Here is a 23664-nt window from a genome sequence, read left to right as displayed (position 1 = left end):
ATAATTATTTTATACCTCTCAGTTCACGGATTCACTCTTTCTTCTTAAATCATGTTCTCTATATCTAATCTTTTTTACTACCACCGATATGGTTACTACTTCTACTACTCTGGCACTCGTCTTGATAATTCTATTTCGCTGTCCTGATATGATTTGACAATTTAAGCTACCATACAACTTTTCTAGGTCCTATTTTGATAAAAACTGAGTGATTGATCTAAAAAGTAATTAAGTTTGTCTGGTTATCTAAAGTTTGAATAGAATTTTCTCTCTCCCAATTAGTTCAATTCGACCAAACATACTAACCTTATTATTACGGATGTCAAATAACTAGACTGTATATATTATCGACTATTCGATTATGTTTCAATAAACATTATAATATTGTTCAACCTTCATTAATGATTAAATTTTACCGACCCATTTATTTATCTATCATTTATACCCAGTCATGAATGAACGAATAAATGAATGATGTATGAATATACACATGACATTTATCTGTAAAATAATCCTTATTATGTAATCAAAACCTTAGATTCACCATACTTTTCAGATAATCCGTGTTTTTACTGATAATGTGATAAACACGTCAGTTTTTGAACGTTTTGCATCATAAGAAAATTACACTAAAGTTAGTGTTTAAACTTATGCAAAAAGTCGTGTCATATATGTCTAAATCACTGGCTACCTTGACGAGCGATCTTGACTAAAAGTAGGGTGGATGAAAGCTAGGAGTAGCAAACAAAAAAGTGACATCAGTCGGCAAAATTATAGGCTGCTGGCCTGTTGGTAATAGCGAACCACTTGGATGGTGTCCGTGTTGCGGCTGGTACTATGTCAAGCCCACATAGGCTATTCTAGCCTCCGGACGGAACAATCTACCTATTATTCTCAAGCTTCATTTTACCCTGTCACTTATTCGTCTATCAACCTTGACTTTTTATACGATCGTATGTGTGTGCATCTCTTATCCTACTCATCACATGTCTGTATCTTATTTTTGTCTGACTATAAATATCGATCCACGCTTGGTTAAAGGGAGTTAGCTTATATACCTTCTTCATCACGCGTCATTTCGCTTCGCTCTCTTATCTTCGCTTCCTTCGCTCCGTCTCCCAGATTTTCCGTTCAGATCAACAATTGTATGAAATGTACACATTCAAAAACTCCATTCTTGTATTTGACCTATTTAATTCCGTTATTCACCAACGTGATTTAAGTCGATAATTTTATGCGATGATTGGTGGCATGTATATTTCAATAACATACATTCATACGGTCCAAATGGAGTCAGATTAAGGGCCACTAAATCCGGACTGTTATTATGACTGATGACTGGAGATGCTAAATAGTAATTTAACTCAGAATCAGTCATAGTTGTACCAATCCATTCACTCATTATCTTCATTTTGATTATGAATTCCAAAATTACTTTATACTTTTTATTTCGCGATTTAATTCTCAAAATATTCCCTCATTTACTACAATCAATACTGTTACCACTTCTAATTATTTGGTATTCATCTCTATAGTTTCACTATACTGCGCTGATATGTGGAATGAGAAATTAGACGGATATGTATATTGTACCAAATACTATGTTGCTTATAATTAATTTGTATTGGCATGAAGTTTAAATATATAAGCACTCAATAACTCTTTATCCAGTATTTAATTATTAATAAGTCAGTTTTTTATTCCTGCTTCAATCGAAGATGGATACATAGGAGAGAATGTGAGTATTTATAAGTTTTTTTTAAACTATGCCCTTAAAAACCAGCTATTCAAATTGTTATCATCATGGAGTAAGATTCGATAGTACGTGTGCAATTTAGTTATTCAAAATGACGATTATTGACCACGTGTTGATCGAATTACAAAGTTATCATTAGTCTGAGTGAACTGACGTAGAGTGCACTGTAGTCATATGTTAGGTGGTTGGAGGTAGTCGACAGAAAACCTTGATAGAATTAGTTTTTGTGTTAGTTGGTACTCGTCAGGAATAGCTATGTTGTAATGTCTCAGATTGTAAATTTAGGTAACATGGATTCAGATCCTACAAAGAGAGCTAGCTGAATGAACTTCCCAGGCACGCCTTGCTGACAAGTCCCAACTAGTACAAGACCTATATCAAACAGGCTTTACTGTCGATTATCTCCAACCATAGGTTAAAGTTATCTGCAAGATTCCAGACACAAAGTTTGCAACTCTGAACGCAGCTTAGATATATAGTAGTCTGTTAATATGAATTTTTGGTCTCGCTACCTGTGTTACTCACTGTGACACCTTGAAGAAAGGTGATAGCCGGGTATACGTATCAAGTATGTCAAATACATTGGTAGGTGAAGGTGAACAGTTAAAAACATTTGACTGAAATAAGTAATACATATATCTTGAATTGCGTTGTCGCTAATTATTACCAAATAATCTCAAAAAGTAACAAGGAAACTACTATTTTAACTGTACAATAAAATCCTATGTATCTACAACTAAGTATATGATTGTTTGTGTGTTTATATACATATAACCATAAAATATCAACCCGTATGAAACTATTTGTAAATGATTACTAATTATGACGTCATAATAAAGCAACATAATTAATTTCATTTGGTATTGTTTACTTGGATTTTCCCATTGATGTTTAGGACTGCAATTGATCAGTCACTTATTGGCATATGTGCATACTGTGCGTATTGCCTCGATATTACTTTAATTCACAACCATTCTAAGCAAAGATGGATAGTGGCTAGCATCCATATTTGCTTATCATAATCAATATTTCTCTCTATACCTTTGGATAAGAGAAGGTATTTAATTATAGGGTAAATCAATCAGTCAATCAATCAATCAATTTTCTATTTATGATTGCATTGTAAATTATTTGACTTATGATTCTTTCTCACTGTCTCCCTCTAATGAGTATTGCATCATAATTGTCATTTTACAAATGATTGATTTATTCATCTATTCTAAGGATGCTTTCAATGAACGATAGTTCTCTATAAAGAATGTAAACTATATGTATATTGTTTGTTGTAGTTTCAAATGAATTACATAACTAACCAAGGTGGATTGATGAATGAATAAACGACAATATAATCAATCAAAAATACTTCATTATAGAAATAATGTTAAAAATATTAGAGAATACAATAGTTTCAGTTACTGTTTTATGATCAGTAACCTATAATATTAGTGATGGCTATATGGGAAAATCGCCTTATAGCAAATCCACTGAAGTTAAAACTATTGAATGTAAGATACAGTGGTCCAATATTATTTTGGTTGCTATGAGAATTACATATGTCCTAGGTCTCACTGAATGTGTGAGGCTGTATGTAGTAGGGTTGTGAACTACTGATTAGTTTTAGAAAACGATGAAATAACCATCCAATGAATGATCCATAGTTCTAAATGTTCATAGGTTTAACATACCACTCAATAACCCAAAGTACCCTTTAAATTTTTTTAATAGCTTACTTTAAAGAAAACTCCTGAAATTGTGATGAGAACAAAAGAAGTTTAAAGATAAATGAATTAGAAAGTATTTACTTGAGACATTGTAAAATCTGGTTCTTTTTTTAAAATAATGTTGGTCTAAAGAAAATCTAGCTTTATTTAGATTTTCCAAAACCTGATAATTCTTACACATCCTTTTTGAATGTCATAATAACAAAATACACTATAATAAAGTTTCGCTTGTTAGTAGTATCATAATAGAAAAGAAAACCTCACATTTCATACCATCTGAACATAATCTCCCATTTGAATTCTACAACATCAGCAACAATACTATGTTCCTTTAAAATAAATGAAATTTGACTGTCAGTCGAATCCAGGATACACATCTCATCCCATTTTGGATTCATCGGTTGAGTCAATGTGGACTCTGGGATTCGAACCCAGTAGATTTTGATTCGAAAATATCACCAACGGGATAATTAAAATTGTTAAAATTGAATTAATAATATATTTATTTTTACTCTGAAATTTTTTGTTGTTTAACCGTGACTATTTGATATTTATGTGTAAGTATCATTGACAAAGTTTGACTGAAGGATTTCAAATAAACTGAGCATTGAGTGGACTGTTTAGTAATAATAATAATATATTCATAACACCCCAATTTAATTATTCAGAAGAAATATGTAACACTCCTAACCCTTCTTTGGCCAGATAAAGCTTAACAATTATTATATTACTGTACCCGTTTAAATCAAGAACTGATCTCAGATAGGCCATCATTGGAAACCGGGAAGCAACGAATGGCCATTTCATTCTAGTATGGGACTCCACGACTCCGCGTACAGGAATCGAATCCAGGACCTCCAGTCCAGAACGCGAACGCTTAACCTCTGAGCCAGAATTCAACGGTGTTAGCACCTAACTTCAGACCTCCATCCATTGCCTGCGGTGATTAACTGTCTCATACCCGACACAGATTGAAATACAAAATTAGAGTAAAACCCAATGATGATTTAATTGTGAATAATTTTTTTTGTTGGAATGTGCTTTTTTAATACTCCAATCAGTAAAAAATTGGATTACTGATGTTCCGTAACTCAGTGCAATGTGCTTGTTTCATCAAAGTGAATAAACAAATCAACAGGTCAAAATTAATTAACTTGGCACATTTTGTTTCTGTGATCATTACCTGTATGAAATGAAGCATTCATTGAATGGTAGACCTTTCTCGCTTTCTATGTAGCTTTGGCGCTTTTTTCATAAATGCATTTTTATTCATCTTTTTTTCGGTGCCTTGTAAGTGCACAACTACCTTTTTTGTTAGACAAAACTTACAATCTAATAATAGAAGTATAAATTCTTATGGAACATTGATGACTTATTATTCGTGAACATTTGCATAATTCGTTTTGTAAATATCAAAATGTTAAAATAATTGAGAAAAGGGGACAGTAGATTAAATGGATGCATCTGATAATAAGATATGTAAATTCGATGGTTGAATTGTAAAGTTTTCATCATTTTCATTCTATTGAAAGAAACGGCTGGTTATGGTATTAAGAACTAGAATGAAAGATTCATAGTTAAGTCATCTAAGTAACTCACCGAATGGAGCGTCATTAGAGTTCAAAGATGTCTTAAGCATAACCTGCTCTGTAGTAATCGAATACTCAATTATAAACAACGTAAAGCTTCGATATATGTGCATCGGTCCAATTCGCTACACTATATCAACGCAGCAAGATGAAATTATCAAGATAAATATCAGAGTAGTAGAGGTAGTGACCGTATCACTTAATAGTAGAAAACATTACAAATAGATGTGACTCAATAATTATTTCGTTAAATAAAAAGTGGAAGATAATTTTCAAACCCAAAATCTAAAGGGATACAAAGATTGAGAAAAAAGTGCTGTTGTGATCAATTCTGAGTCATGTAACCCGTCTCCAACTATTGATTACGACTGTTACGCGGACTCCAACCAGGTAGTCTGCATCTAACAACGTGACCTAATCGTGAAATCATTGGTTGTTGAACTGGATGTCAAATCTTGGTTTGACAGCCTCTAGATTTTCCCAGACTTAATCTTATTTTAGCCGGTATTACATGATGAGGTAGTCGGCAACTGAATATACGTAACAAATATCCTAGCTCCTTAATTTGACTAAAGTCCATTACCTCATTTACCGACTTGCCATATTTACCTAGTACTCTGCGCCTAACCACATCATTCCTCACTCGATAGTTCCAGTGTATGTAAGCAATTTTTTGTAAGTACAAGTGATGAGATTCTAGTAACCTATGAAAATCCTCTATTTTAAAGGCTGTTTTTCAGTTATAAATCAGGATAAAAGGAACTGCTGCTCAGTATACTCTTAGATTAATTGGCAGATAAACATCTCAGTTACGTCACATAGGTAACGCAAATCGGAAAAAGTCAAGAAAGTTTCCTAAATTCATGTAAAAATTTCTTCAGATAGCAATCGGTAATTAAACTATTTGAACAGAACAACCTAAGACTGAAACTGAAATTCATATAAAATCAAAATCACTAGTTTACATGTCTAATTAACTGATAGATCAATAAAAATTACTAAAATACCAAAATCTCAAAAATATCATATTGATGATCACAGTTCTGATAGCTAGAATACACTGATCCAATACTCCATAAACTGTAAATTATCGGCGGTTATGATGAACGAGTAAGTGTCTACTAAGCGGAAGTTACTAATTGCTATTACAATCTGATTATTAATTGGTGAATCTAAAGATCATCACTTTACTGTTGAAAAAACATAGACAACAGTTTTAGGAGTGGAGATGATAAAATATGAAACTCGTAATGTCTGATAGTTTTATCAAAATCACATTACAGTGAAACGAACATATAGTTATAAAAACAGTGGTGTTTACAAAACTATTATTATTATTATTATTATTATTATTATTATTATTATTATTACCACTAAATACTCATTCAGTATTGGTTCAACTTCTATGAGTAGATTAGGTAAGAAGTCATGTCTAACTATACATATATTAAGATTTCTTACTGTTAGACTACTACTATTTATTACAACTACACTAAAAACCAATTAGCGAACCAAGCGAAGTTTCATCAAGGTGATAATTAAACTTTTCAACACAAGAAAAAATGACTCAATTCTTTTACGACCATTCGTTAGAAGACCGAATCACCATTTACATTTTCCACTGATAACTTTTACAAGTAAATGAGAATGAGTCGAGTAAAAAGCTGTTTCAACTATATGAATTTTTTGGGAGAGACTCGTCGCTCTTTCTCTCTTTTAGAAATAAGTAGATATGTCTTTATCTTGTGGTATCAATGACTTGACCATTATCATCTTCATAATGACGATTATTATTATTCATGGTTTAAATGAAAATCTCACAATTAAGAATAAATATTATTGTATTATCCATGTAAGTGTATAGTTATGTCTATTTATTTATTTGCATATGTACACATGTGTGTGTGTGTGTGCAATTGGTCTATTTCATCTCCGTCCTTTAGAACCAACAATATTAATAGGTAATTTCTTGAAAACCATCTTGATTGATTTACTCTTATTGTTCTTATTTTCACACATGTACACACACATAAACTATACTATGCTACTTATTTACTTATCTATTTACTCATAATAGATGCGGTCATAACTGATATTCAGGACAATTAATTGGGAAATCTGAATAAAAATGGAGATTTAATACTACTACTACTACTACTACACAAGGACAGGCTTATTTATATGTCCGCATGCCAAGTGACTTTGGCCAAGTTATTTCAATCTTCATAGGAGTGCAATACAGTCTTCTTCCTTCCTTCCTTATTTACTTACATACTTTCAATCAATCCATCTAACTTCTATATGCCTCTTTGGTTATATAGATTAGGTTGCTTTGAGATAAAAAAATATACAAACAACGACCACAGCTCAACACACAATTTGGAAAGTGAACATAGAAACTTAAAGCAAGATGGTCAGGAAAAATAGTAAAATCAATAAGGGTCGATAAACAACAAGGGTCATAGGAGGTCAAATAAAGAGAACAGTAATTAGTGTGTGTGTGTGTGTATTTGCGTTAACTCACGCACCGCACATTACAGTAGGATAGAAAGAGAGCTAAGTGTATTAGAACTTGGAAAAAACGAATTAGGAAACAGGTATTGTTTCTTTTCTACTCAACACTCATCGGCCATAAAAAAATCTACGGGGAATGAATTCATATAAAACGAGATAAATTGATAGAATTCTGTAGTTTGGAAAGAAGAGAAGGAAACTGAAAACTGCTTCACAATAAAGACTTAATTAGTAAGCAGTATATTGTTTTATTTAGTAAGATAAATATCCATATGGCACCATATTGCAGTGTCAAAATGTGTACAAGAAAGGAGAAAAGAGATGAATATACTAAAGGCGAAATTTCCGTTTTTGTTGTTTCACTGATGTGTCCCAATCTCAAATCCTACAGCTGAAACCATGAGGCCATACCTATTTGTTTGTAGAATGGAAAGCTGGGCTAATCTCAGACATCGAGTAAATGTTGGACACACGCGTGGTTTGTCAAGACATGGTTTTCTTTTTTAAAGAGGGAGACACTCCATCGGTGGAAAAATGGAGCTTAAATTTCTAAAGGACATATATACTCATCAGTTTTTAATAGTATATTTTATTGGTTCATCATATTGATTTTAACTCTGTAAATGGCGAATCAAGAAAACACTGTTAAAAACTAATGAGTAAAAATCTAAACTGTATTTAAATGAATTTGGTTAGAGGTAGGGAAACTTCGTTACTAAAAGGGTTTGTATGAATGCAAATACGTCAGGTGTGTGGGATATACAAAATGTCAAAATATGTATGGATTAGTGGTTATCTGGACTCAGTAGTTTAATGGATAATGCGTTGACAACTGAGCCAACAGGTACTGGGGATTCAAGTCCCAGTATGAACATTCGTATCGGGATGCAGGATGTACATCCAGTCAACGAATTCCAAATAGGATGAAGTGATCACTATAGATTCCATTCCTAGCCATAATTTAATTAGATGTAGAATCTTAAAATGTTTTTAGTTAAGATACTGGCATGTACTATATATCAATGAAACCGAAGTTTACCCATGGAACCATAATCATCATGTTATTTAATGAAATAAGTAAAGTTATGAATAATTTCTTCCTAATCGATTGTAATTAAAGATAATCTTTTCTTGTTGCAATATGTGATACAATTTCTAGATCTGTGTTTATGAGTTGAGATTTGAAGTTAGATCTCATGGTCAACTAATTCGGTGTTAAACATTAACCACCAATGATATTAAAAAGAATAAAGAACCAGTGATAATGACGTATATACGTTTACTACTGTTTTGAATTGTTATTTCTCACATAATCTCTCTATTATATACTAGTCGTTTATCTAAACAATTCACAATATTATTTTTTTTTGGATTTAGAATAAGTGAACTAAAGATATCTTTGTCAGCATCGACCAGACCTGAAAGTGCTAGGTTAGATCCCATATAAATTGTATAGGCCCCCTGACTCTAATTGAAGTTAGAAAAAGTTATGGCTAATCTGAAACGAGGAAGAGAAGCTGGTTCAGATGGATCGACTCTAAAGGTATTTAAGTATGGTGGTCCAGTTTTAGCCATCAGGTTGACTAATATTTTAGCTAAAATCTGGGAACTGAATGTAATCCCATCTGACCGGTCGCAATCACTGGTTGTCCCAATATATAAGGAGGGGTCAAAATCATCCCCTGATAACCATAAAGTGATAAGTTTGACTAATATAGCATCTAAAATACTAGCCTCAATAATTATTGAACGCTTAACAAAGACTCGTAAACTGCAAACACGAGAAAACCAGTCTGGCTTCAGACCTGGTCGTGGTTGCATCGACCACATATTCACCATTCGTCAGATTTTAGAGCACAGGCATGCTTATAGGAGTCCCATTATGATAGTTTTTCTTGACTTAAAGGCGGCATTTGACTCTGTGGATCGAGAGGTTCTGTGGCAGTCTGTCATTGAAAGGTGTGCCTCAGAAGTACATATCCCTTATGAAGGCTCTTAACTCGGACACTACTAGTCGAGTCAGAGCTTATGGCGAGCTGTCATCTGCCTTTGAAACTTCAAGTGGTGTCCGTCAAGGCTGTCCACTTTCTCCATTTTTGTTGAACTTCATTATAGACCTACCGATGGAAATAACGCTCCAGGACTGGCCCGCGTCAACGTGAAAATTAATTCAAAGTTTTCCACCACATAAGAAGATGAAAATAAAGTGCCTTTGGGAGATGAATTGCATAAAGACACAGTCAATACATCCCCTGGTCATATGTGCACGGATAGATGGTCTCACTTTGTTATCGTCTTTCGTTTCTCTCTTGGTAGAGTTTTCTTTAATATGCAGATATCATAAACGTCTTTAGTTGAATGTAACGTACTACTGTCTGACAAAGAAGTAATTGGTTGATGGATAAAATCATTTAGATGATGAATACTATTAAAACGATCCATTGGTGGTTTTAGGTGACCTTTGTTTTCTCATATTAGATTATTCATTCATTATATTTTAAGTAATTCATTTTAGTTCAATATTTTCTATGAAAACAATAGTTCTACTTCCCTAATATATGTGTCTTTACATATTTAGGCAGTTAATCAGTGGACTTGGTTTCTATGTTATATGTGTTGTAACCATCGCCTACCTCAATGGTCAATCCAAGCTGTTGTAAACTGAGGTGAAAGAAAGCTAGAGGTGACCAAATTAAAGAACAACACCAGTTCATGAAATCATTGACTGTTTGTCCGAGCCATCTTAGCTGGAGCTTTGCAATATACCTACCAGATTAACTTCATTTGAAAAAAAGAGATTTTATCACACATTCTTACTGATACTATACTCCTTATTTTGCCAATATGACAATGAAACTCACAAAGAGCTACTACTGGAAACAAATACATACAAAATTTTTATGCTTTAGGTTTACCCCAAATATTTTATTTTATTTCAATGTGATCAATACGTGAACGCAAATTATCTAATGAATAAATTAGTTATCTTAGTATACGTGATATTGATTACCCCGTTACAAAATCGTATGTGATCCTTGAAATCCTAGTTGAAAACTTTTTCCGATGTGGAGTTCTATACTAGAACAAAAAAATGTTCATTGATTTATTATTCTTATTCATAACTTGACTGGAATCAGGCTGTGATGAATAAAACCCATATCTTTATTGTAGCTAAATGATGAAAGTTTCTTGCTGGTAGAAGTCATAGTCGACTGAATAATATTAGTGAATTACACTTCAATAGAGATTAATTCTAGTTGACATTTTTACAAGTCTCTAAGTAAGATATATTAGTTAATTCCATAGAATATATATGTGTACAAATCTGAATGTTACAACAGTAGTTAATCATTGAATGCAAATGTGTTTATAGAATCTTGTGAGATGAGTTATTTAAATCAATATTATCAAGATATGTAAAATGAAGCCTACACAAGTTGGTATAAGTAATAAAAAATAAGATGTTTAAGATAGACTTCAACCGGTCTCTACATATCCCCCAACTGAAAACTAACCAAATACTAAATGGTGAATAGTACAGGGATGAATTTCGAAGTTCTAATGGGAAACCATGATTTCTGGTGAGGTTCAACTATGTCTAGAGTGAGGAAATTACCTATCAGTGACATGTTGGATGCTCTTATATCGTAAATTGATTAGTCAGAAGTTCTGACTCGGTAGTTTGAAGTTTAAGCAGAACTCGCAGCTCGACTTGAAGGTGATTTGGCTTTTATCTCATAATAAATACAAAGATTATTCTTTTTATCCGTATTAATTACGGGAATAGTTTGTAAGATGCACACAGAATGACATACTTACTTACTTACTTACACCTGTTACTCCTCGTGAAGGAGCATAGGTCGCTCACCAGCATTCTCCATCCAACCCTGTCCTGGGCAATCCGCCTGTAGCTCTTCTAGAGTTACTGCCGGTCCCAAGCCCGGGTAAAGGAGGAGGGTTGGGCATGGGGTTAGCGTCCCCATCCCGTAGAAAACTAACTCGCTAAAAAAACGCTTACCAGAAAAAATAATTCAAACACAGAATGACATGCACTGTCAAAATTGGATAGAATGTGATTACAGTCGATCAATGTATCCATTCATCCATCCATATTAATTTACACCGATCACACCAGTATTTCTGTAAGATTACGCCAAAACAATGAAGATGAAGAAATGATAAAAATTCCACTTATTAATAATAGTGAGTAGTTAGTGGGACCCCCTCCCCCCAAATTATTCCAGATTTGTATGCATGCATTTCCAAAATAATGTGAACAATTATTTGACAAAAAGTACGTTAGTAATTTGACTTAATTTTTAGACTTTGATCATAAAGTGGTCTGTCTGTATAACTACCGTTAAATTATAGTTTACATCATTGGATTGATAGTGGCTAGTTAAAGATTGAAAACCAGCAAGCACTGAAAAGCTGTGTTTTTCCTGGTATTGGACTCACTGGTGGTGTGCATCCACGACCCCACCAGGTTACTAAGCCAGGATCACGTAGTCATTAGTGACTTATTTCGAGAGGCGATTCCCGAAATTCTAGTGAGAAGCCGTCACCAATAAAGTTCAACCACAATTGATATTAGTGTCGCTCATCAATAGCATTAAAACGTGACTATAAATTATTACTCGTAGATTGAAGTTACAAGTCTAAACCCTTATACACCAACTCAATAGTCTAGTGATTTAGCGCTTGTCGCAAAATCTGAATATCTTTGGTTTGATCCTAGATGGAGTCATGAATGCGCACTGTTGAGAAATCCAGTACTAGGACAAAACTACTGTCTAGTCTAGTGCTTCCTGGGTTTTTTAATAGCTGTTATCGAAGCCCAGTTCCTGATGCAAACGATCAAATTCAACAATCTGCACAAATCCCTCATAATAATACCATGGAATCCTTTAAAATCACTGCATTTATTGTTTGCTACACCACAGACTAAGCTAAATTCATTTCATCACGTCTATTAATATAATTTGGTATAAAAATCAAGATGGGTATTGACATTAGTCACATATCACCTTCATATTTACCGAATTCATTTCATGTGAAAATGAGCGCAGTCTAAAGAGTAAATATTGGTTTCAGATCAAATTTATGGGGTTCGTGTTATGAATTAGTGTTTCAGTCGACTTCATAATTTAATTGTATTCTATTTTTAAAAAAAACCAACATTCACAACGAAACTTAACAAATTATATGGTACATGTGTATTGAATGAATGGAATATTTTTATCTAACCCTAAGCTGACGAAATAAAATGCTTTACAACTGATACACGAATTATGTTCTGAAATGATGAGGAAAATTTTAGCATAGAAGGATTCTTTGAACTGGATAGTTTGATTGTGAAGCATTCATTTTGTTCCAAGAACTATCATTAACTCTTACTTCATGTAGAAGCGAGCTTAGGTAAGTCAGGTCTGACACCTTTATTTCTGCCGGGTTGTCTTTTCAAGTTTTATTATCGTCATGTGCTTTTGTGTTCCAGTTGACCATTTTATTCAGTTAACCTTTGATCATGGACTGGCCATTCTTTTCCACATTAATTGGTAAATTGGATTTATATTGATCGCAGATTTAACATAATACCGTATTTCTAGAAATTTTTTGATACTGTTGAAAATTCCTAGATTAAAATTTCTGGGCAATCAGCTGAATGCAAAAACATCTTAGTTATGATGTTCAAACTGACGAGTCCTAAATAAAAAAAAATGCTTCCACTGGATTTGATTATTAGCCACATTCCAAATATACTAAAGGTTTTCACTAAAGCACAATATCAAGGCATATACATATGCCAACAGAGACTTATCCATTTAATAAGTGAGATTTAACCCCACTATATTTCAGAAATTAATTGGAACTCCCATTTTAGCCAGGAAAATAGGACGATAAAAACTTTATAAATACATCTAAAGGATAATTTGCTTGTAATTAGTGTTTATAAATTTTGAGTTAACAATAAGATAGTGTTTGACTGTAACATTTATGCTTTTAACCGTTATAGATTACAATCACAGACTAAACAAATACCAAGCAGTGAACAATTAAGCTATATATATAGTTAAGTTGGGGAAAGAAGACCACTATTTTTGTTTTAGATAGTGCTTTATATATACATCAACTAGGCGTATTGGCAAAGTGGAACTATTTGCGTGTTTTGTGATTTTCAAATATATCGTTTCTTTTTTTGGGAGGAGGACTTATTTATTGAGAAAATGTTGAATCCGATAAGTACGTATAGCAACCAAAATTTACTCCAATTTCTAACAACACTCAAAAAGTGTAAACAGTTTAACTATAAAGATTTAACTATAGATGAGTATTGGATGTTAAAATGTGACACTTAAAGTCAAAAGCACCTAACTTCTACTGTATTGTTCTAAGGCTTATAATAACGTCACTGACTTCAACGGTATGCGTTGTCTTGTTACACTAACTTTAATCTCCGGTGTAATCAGAACTGGCTTCAGTCAGCAAACCGTACAGATTCACCTGACTGTGTCCCATGCATTTCAATAATATTCCGATCGTAGATCAGAAACTTAATAAAAGTATTTGTGATCCATTTGCGATTGCTCACATTTGATGATGACGCTATTTATAAGTGATTTATGATGGTATTTATAAGGAGCTTCAAGTGATAATAAAGCTTTTCCGAAGATAAATTATTCTTATAAAATAAAGACAAGGTGTACTTCAATTATCTTTAGTAGACCTTAGGTAGACAGCTTTCGTGATGAACGTGTCATATTTAGATAATGAATGAAAATCACAACTAAGCTTGACTAAATGCTTCTGATCTGTACATGATTTTAGTAAGGGAGTAACATCGTTTTGGGTCCAATTGATAACAAGAAATTTCCAGACAGTTGCTTTATTATAGTTTAGGACTCTTCAGCTTTGTGCACCAACAACCCAGTCAACAGTTGAACCAAAGATGTGTTATACTTTATAGCAAACAGTAAAACATTAGACCAATGAGTTGGAATTCAGTGGTTCATATTACCACCTTCAATAATTAGTTATGCATTAGTAAATTAAGTTAAAATAAGCATTACTCTTATATTGCTTTAATATCAATGTAATTAGATATTTTGTGCTAGGGAATATTCTTTGAATAACATTGTTATACTAGTATGAAATGTTTACTTTCATAACATCAAAACAACGCGAAAGTTAAAAACAATTCATTATCATTTTTTTGTAAAAGAAACAAATACATTCATGTAATAGGACACATTTTAGTAAACAATGAGTTAAATTGTTTAAAGTATGACATTAACGAAATTGAAATAAGCTTGATAGTTGGATGATGTGAAAATAGGAGTAGCTAGTTCAGTATTATTGATAATTGAAGGTGTGGCTACAAACAGTTAATCAATAAGTAATTATTAACAATATCATCTGGTTATATTATCAATTGATTGAAATGATGTAAAGGTAACGTACATCATGTGATACATCCGAGAGACCTAGATTCGATCCTTGGTGTGAACTAAATATCTTATAAAGGAGGACGCAAGTGCTCAGTGTTCACTGGTTTTCAATGATAACCCAACTGACTTTAATCCGTGACGAACATTGCCTATGAATCTCTTAAACTCAATAAATTCATCATATAACTATGTGATCCACTCTTTTCTAAAATGATACATTCAAAGTCATTTGGAAAATAGTGGGTGAAAATAGCTAGCTTTGATGTAATGTATCCAATAGTATTCCTTAACACTTCCTTTGAAAACTGGTTTTTATTCGGAATAAGTGAAAATATTAACAATCAAATCGGGCTCCAATATTTACAGTACGATGTCACAATATTATGGCATAAAATTCACTTAACCAGATGGTACGTCTAAAAGTTTTGATTATAAAATGAAACAGGACATAACCACTAAGTTAGGCCAAGTATGAAGGTGTTATTCTGTGAGGAATTAGGCATCTTAATATACAGATTCAACAACAACACATACTATTTTCTTAATTGAATTATTCAGCTACGTAGAGTTTGTTTAAAATTATTCAAGTGAGATCATTGTATAGCTGTGCCAAAAAACAAGGCAAATTTTATTCTTTCATCACTGTCATTTAGAAGTATTTTTATTTATGTTTGTAAGTTTAGAATATGACCGCCTAAAATATTGACTTTCCATTCGACTTCTAGTCCTACATCGTTTCACAGATTTTAAATCTCGAATAAATAAGCGAACAATTACTTGAAGGTTAGTTCTGACACAGGAATCGGTTTTGAAGATCGTTCTTTTTTATTTCGATAAACTCTAAATAGTGTATTTGATTTGACAAAATAACATTTAAAATAAATTACTTAAGGTAATTTATGTTGACAGTTTGAATTTTATGAGATGATAGTTTGAAATCACATGAATATTATTTTGGGACCTTGTAATATAACTAAACGGACCGATATGGTTACAACAAACTGACTGCACTGAATGACATGATTATACATGAATATATATGTGTGTCGCAGAGATACAAAGATGTCAAAAAAATAATAACCTTAACTTGTGACTGTGATCAATTATTACTTGAGAAATAAATATAACTACTTAATATAAGTTTTAACTAACTTAAAGTCACAATGAAAAACCGGTCGAATAATTTTCCCAACAATAAAATAAACTAGTTTATAAGCTTGTCGAAAATCATAGAGCAGTATGAATGATAATGTGAAAACGAGGAACATTTTAACTTAATGATAGTGTTGATCATGATTATAACAAAGAAAGAAGCCCAGACCAGTTTGCCCAACGAAACATTAAAATTGCTTAAATTTCAATCACTGAGATTATTTCAAATATAACTTTTACATTTAAAGTTATTGACCAGCGGTTTCAAATAATGGCATCTAATTCATCTTTTTCCTATCATTCTACTACATCATTTTCATAGTCACATCATAATTGGATGACCAATGTTAATTCAGATGACCTATCAAATCACTTAGTCTTCACCCATACACACTACCGAATAATCACAGTAGGTTTAACTTCTATCTATTCAAAGAAAATAAAATCAATGAAATGTGGCTTAGTAATTAAATCATGTTCAACTTTCAAACACTAAATTGCAAGTTCGAGTTCTTCTACTCCTTCACCCCAAAATCCCACCTACTCATTATCATGATCTGTACATACGAAAGTTGAATATTTTTGTATCGGTTCTGTATTTTATAATGCTGTTTTTCTATTAGAAAACAAAATCGTTTTCAATCAAATTTAATTGGCGTTCAAAGAAAAGTCATTACATAGAAAAGTATTATTCACAACTTGACGGTAATATATATTCCCAAAAAACATATCAATTTATTGACCATACACACAAAAATAAAACCAACAAATTAATATATTTTGTATAGAATAAGGTCAATAATATAGTAGAGGAGTAATTTTAAGCAAATCTACAGATAATACATTGCACAATAGGGAATGAGTAGTCTTACCGAACATTATTGCACTAATTACTCAAACTGACTTAACCGATAATTGGTAACGTTAGGAAATGTATAACAATCTCTTCTGTCAATTGTTTGACGAGTTTTTTAAGTTATTTTCCAACTAAAAGTAGCATACCAACTACCAAACATGGGATATATATATATATATATATATATATATATATATCAAGTATACACACGTGAGACGTAGAATCCCCTATGCAATTCAGTAGCATATATCTAGAAATATTAATGGAAGTGTTGAAATCAACCAGAATTATCAAACGACCAAACGAGAGTATTTGGGGGATGATAAGATGTTTGAAATTTTTAAAAATAGGTAAAGTAAATGAATCAGAATCACTGTGAGTCAATAGTCTTCAGTATAAAACCTGGAATATGTATCGATCTAAATTACCATAAATACCAGAGCATAGACAGAAAAAATTAATGACAGGAAATGAGAAACGATATTATGAGTTGTAATAAAAGGTCAAACATGAGAAAAATGGTTCGAAGCAAATGTATGAAGTAAAAAAATGATAAGTATATAATGGCGATAAATTCAAGATTAAAAGGAAGATAACGGTAGATGCGGTTGGGCCACTGTAACCGATCTGGAGTTATTTCAGCCAATGTCTACAAATATAGACTACGGATATTGCACAGATCAACATATTTTCAGACCACTCAGATAGACATTCAGTGAACGCATGGACTGATTTTGTCTTAATTTTCTTACCCTCAGTTCTTTTTCAACACACCCACCATCCCAGGTTGAGATAGCGTATATCATTAAACATTTGTAAAACTTGCCCCAAACACCCTATGTTATGAAGGTTTATGGCCTAATCGACTGATGCATATTTTTATACTTGGAGTACTCTACGCCTAAACATAGCTTTATTCACTCAGTAGTAACCAAATACTTGCACCCTTCTATACATCTTCAACCTTTATGGGTGGTGTTTCAGTTTAGAGTAATCCAAAATACACTGTTGTGCAATATACTCAACCCTTGATCGGTAGGCGGACTGCGTAAATACACATTGTCAGTAGGAATCTTAATTCATTTATTTTCGAATATCTAGCAAAACGTATACCCCTAATTTTAAAGCTGGATTTTATCCATCAAATTAATTTTCATTTTTGTTTGCAAAATACTAATGTAAAATTTAGTGACAGTGATTATGTAATCAATAATTAATGTAAGAAAAAAAAACGGTTTAAATTAATGATGTTTAAGAAAAAGCAACAACTAACTGTAACTGAGTAAATCAGATACACAAATTGTTCACCTCCGCTAAAACTCAAGGTTATTATTTATTATTACTATGACAGATTATATTACAGCGTAGTCTTAATAGAATAACCTTTATGCCAAATAATGACAGTGGTAATCAGTAAACTTTCCTTCTAGCTATAAATATCTCAATATAAAAGATAACACACGATCAATAATGTTGAGTTCATGCAAGATGATTATTGACAATAATTAACAGTTCAGTTGATAAGTACGAAAAATCAATATTTTACCTTAAAGGATTATTCAGACAGTAAAAAGTACTGTATTTAATGCTTTCGTAATACACACCATTATTATTCATGAAATGATTATAATTAAGCAGCTAAAACAAAATCTGAGTTCTTTTGGAAACTAATTTTTTTTAGAAAATATTTAAAACGAAGAACGTAATCTAACGCACTATAGAACCCGACAGGTGTACATTGGTTCAAGCTGATATACCCCACTAGCACGGCAACATTAAGAAAGCAGGGAGCATTGGACAAATATTTCTTTTTTGTTTGAGTACCCAGTGGTGGGCATCTAAAACATCGTGTCGGAATAAACTCGGGTTTGTCAAGCGTCTTTGTAAGCTTAATACTTTTCAACAACTTAATCAACATTCTATGATCTTCCAACTTCAGGGGGCTATGGTCTCCTTAATCAATAGGACTTTTATCGAACTCACAGTTCATAGTTTTTTGAAGAAACATGAATCGTAACCCTCTTATAAATTACATTTAAATGACATATTTTAAGCTTTAGAATTTAGTTATAAAGTAATGCAGCTTGTAAGGTTACAGCTAATCTATTCAGGTCGTTTACTATAATATGTAGCGAATCATGAGACAATCAGATTAATGGTTGAAAAAGTAACTTGATCGATTATTTTCCGTTAACAATCAGAATTATAAACATTACAATTGATTATTCTATGATGGATGATTTACGAAGATACCTTTCTAAGCATTTCTAACTCAGTTTAAATAAGACGGCACCATTTACGGAAATTATGCATCTCATAATTGAGACTGAACTGATATACGCATAACTCCCACTGGAACTCCAGCCTAGAATCCATAGCTTCAGATGACAGCTTTGTCCATCAGAACACTTACCAATAATAGTCAAATAGTGCCCTATTGGTATCAGTTGTCATCATAGCTTCCATCAAAATCATCCACCTAAGCTACAAATCTCCACCGTTATCAGTCTTCATTAAATTAAATTAGAATGTATGTGCCGAAATAGCTTCAGTGGCAGTTAGCATCACAAAATCAGATAAACACACAGATTAGATAACTATGCTACTTGATTGGAAGACATAACTGAAACAATTCGTAAGGTTGACCTTAAAATAACTATCGAACCCCTTTACAAGATTATCAGAAATCCATTTTAAAGTTTACGTAAGCTCTGATCACTAAAAAAACCTTTAGCTTCCTTTATGTGTGTAAAATACAAACAAAAATACGACAATAAAAGTTGATAAGCTCGGTAGTCTTGAAAAATCAATGAGGAGAAAGTCCAAGCTTTAAAATCAATAATTCATAAAAACTTGCTTATAGTGATAAAGTTGAACTAAATTTTCTAGGAAAGAATGATTCATCCATTGAACGTTGAATGTTGTCAGTTAAAAATCTGTCCAGTATATCTTAATTACAATAACAATTTATCATCTAGATCTGTTTTAGTTAAAGTAAAACTCTCCACGATTATGCACCAGTTCAAGTCTTCATAATGAAAGTCAGTATAGAAAGAGAAAATCAGTAAGACGAGAAGCATAGGATGGGAGATAAAGGCGGCTAAAAAGTGGAACTCTAAACTTGAGAGGCAAAGTTTAGAAGGGAAAATTGAAACCGAAGGACAGAAGAATAGGATTATTAAAAAGCTAATTTCCGTTAGTTATTATCAACGTTCAGTCTAGCCATACCATATTAACATGACTAGATAAAATTAACAAACAAAGGAAACAAATTGACTGCAGTACTACGAATAATGAGAAAGACTAGGCATTGGGAATATTATTGAAAAATACAGAATTAATCATACGCAACGTAAAACCTGGAACCAGTCCAAGTTCCCACATCCCATCGGCACAGCAAAATAAAACTATTAAGGAAAAACCTAGAGTAGTAGAGGTAATAACAGCAATAGTGATAATAAAAAGGACTAGGTACCGAAGATATCATCTGGGAAAATATGAATTGGTGGAACTACAAAATTTACAAGGTGGTTTCGACACCTATAATCTAAGGAAAGATAAAGAGTGAATGCACCTGCGCCACTGCGAAAGATTTATGGTCATTTCACTCAGAGCCCCTAACAATTTGTTAAGATAACCACATGGACCACAACTAGGTAGGCTGCACCCAACCACATGGCTTAGTTCAACAGTCAATGAATTTATAAACTATGCTATCTTGGTTTAACCCTCCTAGGTTTTTCCTGACTTACTCTTACACCAACAAACATCACCAGCAATGAATTACTGGAGATTTATTTATTCGCTTATAAAAACCGACAACGTAACTAGTCAACAAATAAAGGCATAGATTCAACTGAAAACCATGAAGTATTAGTAAGGGTTATTAATTTTCAGGACTGCATTTAATCAGCCCTTGTTAGTACATGTGCTCCTTAAGTGAACTCAAAAGTATTACCCGTAGACAGTATATTTTTGAGTCGTGGCTAGTGCTGGAATCTCGGTTGCACGTTTCACTTTATTTTGGACCCATGAAGACAGAAAAGTTAAAAACAAATCTTAGTCATATATCTTTCCCACTTTCACCATACTCGATTTCAGCTTTACGGAAGGCTAGTCTCTTTGTACAGCTATTTAACTAAAACAGATTTGATAGAGAATATGAATGTATCAATGTTAGACCACTATAGAAAACCTGGAAGCACTGGACGGTCGTCTCATCCTAGTATGGGACTCCTCAGCAGTGCGCATCCACTGACACTAGGTGGAAAGTAAACTCGAATTACTGGGGTGAAAGTAAAAAATTTCGTAAGAATGCTAATGAGCGCATTTGACAACCAAGTGTAGATTCTCTCTAAATACTTAAAATACTACATTATATACAAATTTTGAGTTGAAAAATTTCACTTTTAAGTAGCATTTTAAGAAATGAACATATGTATTTTATTGAAACGTAGAAGTAATCCTGTTTATCTACTGTCCATAATATTTCTTTAAATAAGATGAACTGATCTTGGCTGTGTACACTTGAAACAATTAATATGTAAATGTTATGAAACCATATAGCTGTGAATCGATTATTTAAAGTAAGATATACCATAGATCTAAACGAAAGAGATTGTAACTTATGAGCAACCTTCAACGATCCCAAAGATGACCTTTTGAAATCTTAAACAATCAATAGGAAGTAGTGTTAGGAGCTAGGATTAAGGGTAGGGTTAGTAATTAAGGTGAATGAATTTTGAGTGAAAATCCAAGACGTTCTATTTTACATCTGACTTGTTCGTCCATGAACTATAGTCTCTCAGTCCATTGTTTTATAAATTGGCACAAAGTATATACAATCGCATACTTTTAACTAGACGATCTTATTTTGCAAGCACCATTAAAACTGATAAAGACTAACACACGAAAGTACAAATGAAAGCTTTTATGCAAATTACAGTCTAATATTCAACATATATCGACTAAATGAATGGAAATTCTGAGTATAACATAGTCAACAGTGAAAAGGTTGCAGATAACCTCACCTTTATCTGTGTCATGAATCAATCCAAAAATTCTACTAAAATACATTAGATAAACAAATTCATAGAAATAAATTGGAACATCACTATTAGTTCATTGGTGAAAATGTTTAAATGCTTAGAATGTATATTTTCAGAGATTTTCCCAGTCCGCTAGTTTTAAAACTAGAGAAGATCAGTAGTGAAAACTAGACAGTTTAAATAACTTCATATGAGAATAGTAAGATATGTCTAACCTCGGACGACGTAATAGCTTAGAAAATATTTTCCTTTTGATATACGAGATTATATTAATGTAAATATATCATAGAAATCATTTTAGTTAACTTAAAGTACCAAATAAATGTCAGCAGATAAGAAAGGAGATCGGCAAGACTATAATTTATGAACGAACCAACCAGATGTAACAGGTCTCAAACTTTGGCGCGAAATTCACCCATCCATTTAGCTAAATACAGTTTCGGCATTATAGTTGATGTCAGCTCGTGATGAAAACCCTCAATCTAATTCCTAATATTACACATCAACTGTAAATCACAATTATAATTCCTCACACAGTTTTATAACCCTCATTTAGTTCTAGTTACTAGGTGAACACTCTCAAGGTCACTTTAGTGTCGCTCAAAGGTCGTCGTCCATAAATTATATAATTTCACCAAATGTTCATATTAAGAATACAAACTGAAAAACGAATAATGGATAGTGGTTAGCAGTGGAATTCAGGACGCGCGTTTCATCCTATTTGGGACTTGTCAGCTGGATGTACCTGCATCTCAGAATTGATGTTCACCCTGAGACTCGAACCCAGTACCATCCGCTTCAAACACCATCGCGTTATCCACTCAGCTACTGAGTCCTGATAGCCACTTGCTTGTGCAATGGGGACGGAACGCACATCCTCGATTCCACTGCTAGCCATTATCCATCATTGCTTACAAATAGCTTGTGAATTAAGGTTATATCGAGGCATACGCACAGTATGCACATATGCCAATAACAGACTGATCAATTGCAGTCTTAAACCTCAATGGGAAGATACAAACCGAACAATACCAAGTGAATTGAAATTCACGCCATGCTAATAACAGACTGATTAATTACAGTCTTAAACCTCAATGGGAAGATAAAAGCCAAACAATACCAAGTGAATGAAAAACGAATATTTATAATAAGGCCTTTAAACAAAATGATAACATGTCACAAATATATTTAAGAAGAAAATCAACTTACAGATGCAGATGAAAAACAATCCATTTCTGTAATAATAATCCGTCTTCTTATTCAAATTGGCATATGTATAACTTTTTTTTAAAAAATAAAAGAATTAGAAATGATTGCATTCAGTTGTTATGGTTATAGATTCAATACAATAGCTGAATAACATCAAACATAATCCATAATGGTATTAAGGCAGATTGTAATGAATAAATGAAATAAATCAAAGAATGTGCATAGGATGCTAATATGATCTAAATAGTACACGTGTTAAATCGGGCATTATTTTTGTATAATATTCTATTGAATCATTGAAAAAATATACAGGCGCAAGTGATATGTCTTTCTAACGCTCAACTATATATTGACTAACTCATCATTGATTG

The 23664-nt window shown here is 32.7% G+C and overlaps 1 protein-coding gene across 1 annotated transcript in view; it reads right to left on the bottom strand.

Moving 5' to 3' along the window:
• The window catches only part of MS3_00008603 (uncharacterized protein), a gene marked incomplete at its 5' end in the record, with an annotated part of 80749 nt that extends 57432 nt beyond the window's left edge, over positions 1–23317 (bottom strand). Inside the window, one exon of the mRNA XM_012937832.3 lies at positions 23294–23317. Within this exon, the coding sequence (XP_012793286.3) occupies positions 23294–23317 (24 nt within the window). The remainder of the gene's footprint in view (positions 1–23293) is intronic.
• Between the last annotated feature and the right edge of the window lie 347 nt (positions 23318–23664).

This window comes from Schistosoma haematobium, chromosome 6, assembly GCF_000699445.3.
Source record: "Schistosoma haematobium chromosome 6, whole genome shotgun sequence".
NCBI classification, from domain to species: Eukaryota; Metazoa; Platyhelminthes; class Trematoda; order Strigeidida; family Schistosomatidae; genus Schistosoma; species Schistosoma haematobium.
This window is presented reverse-complemented; position numbering and strand designations above follow the sequence as displayed.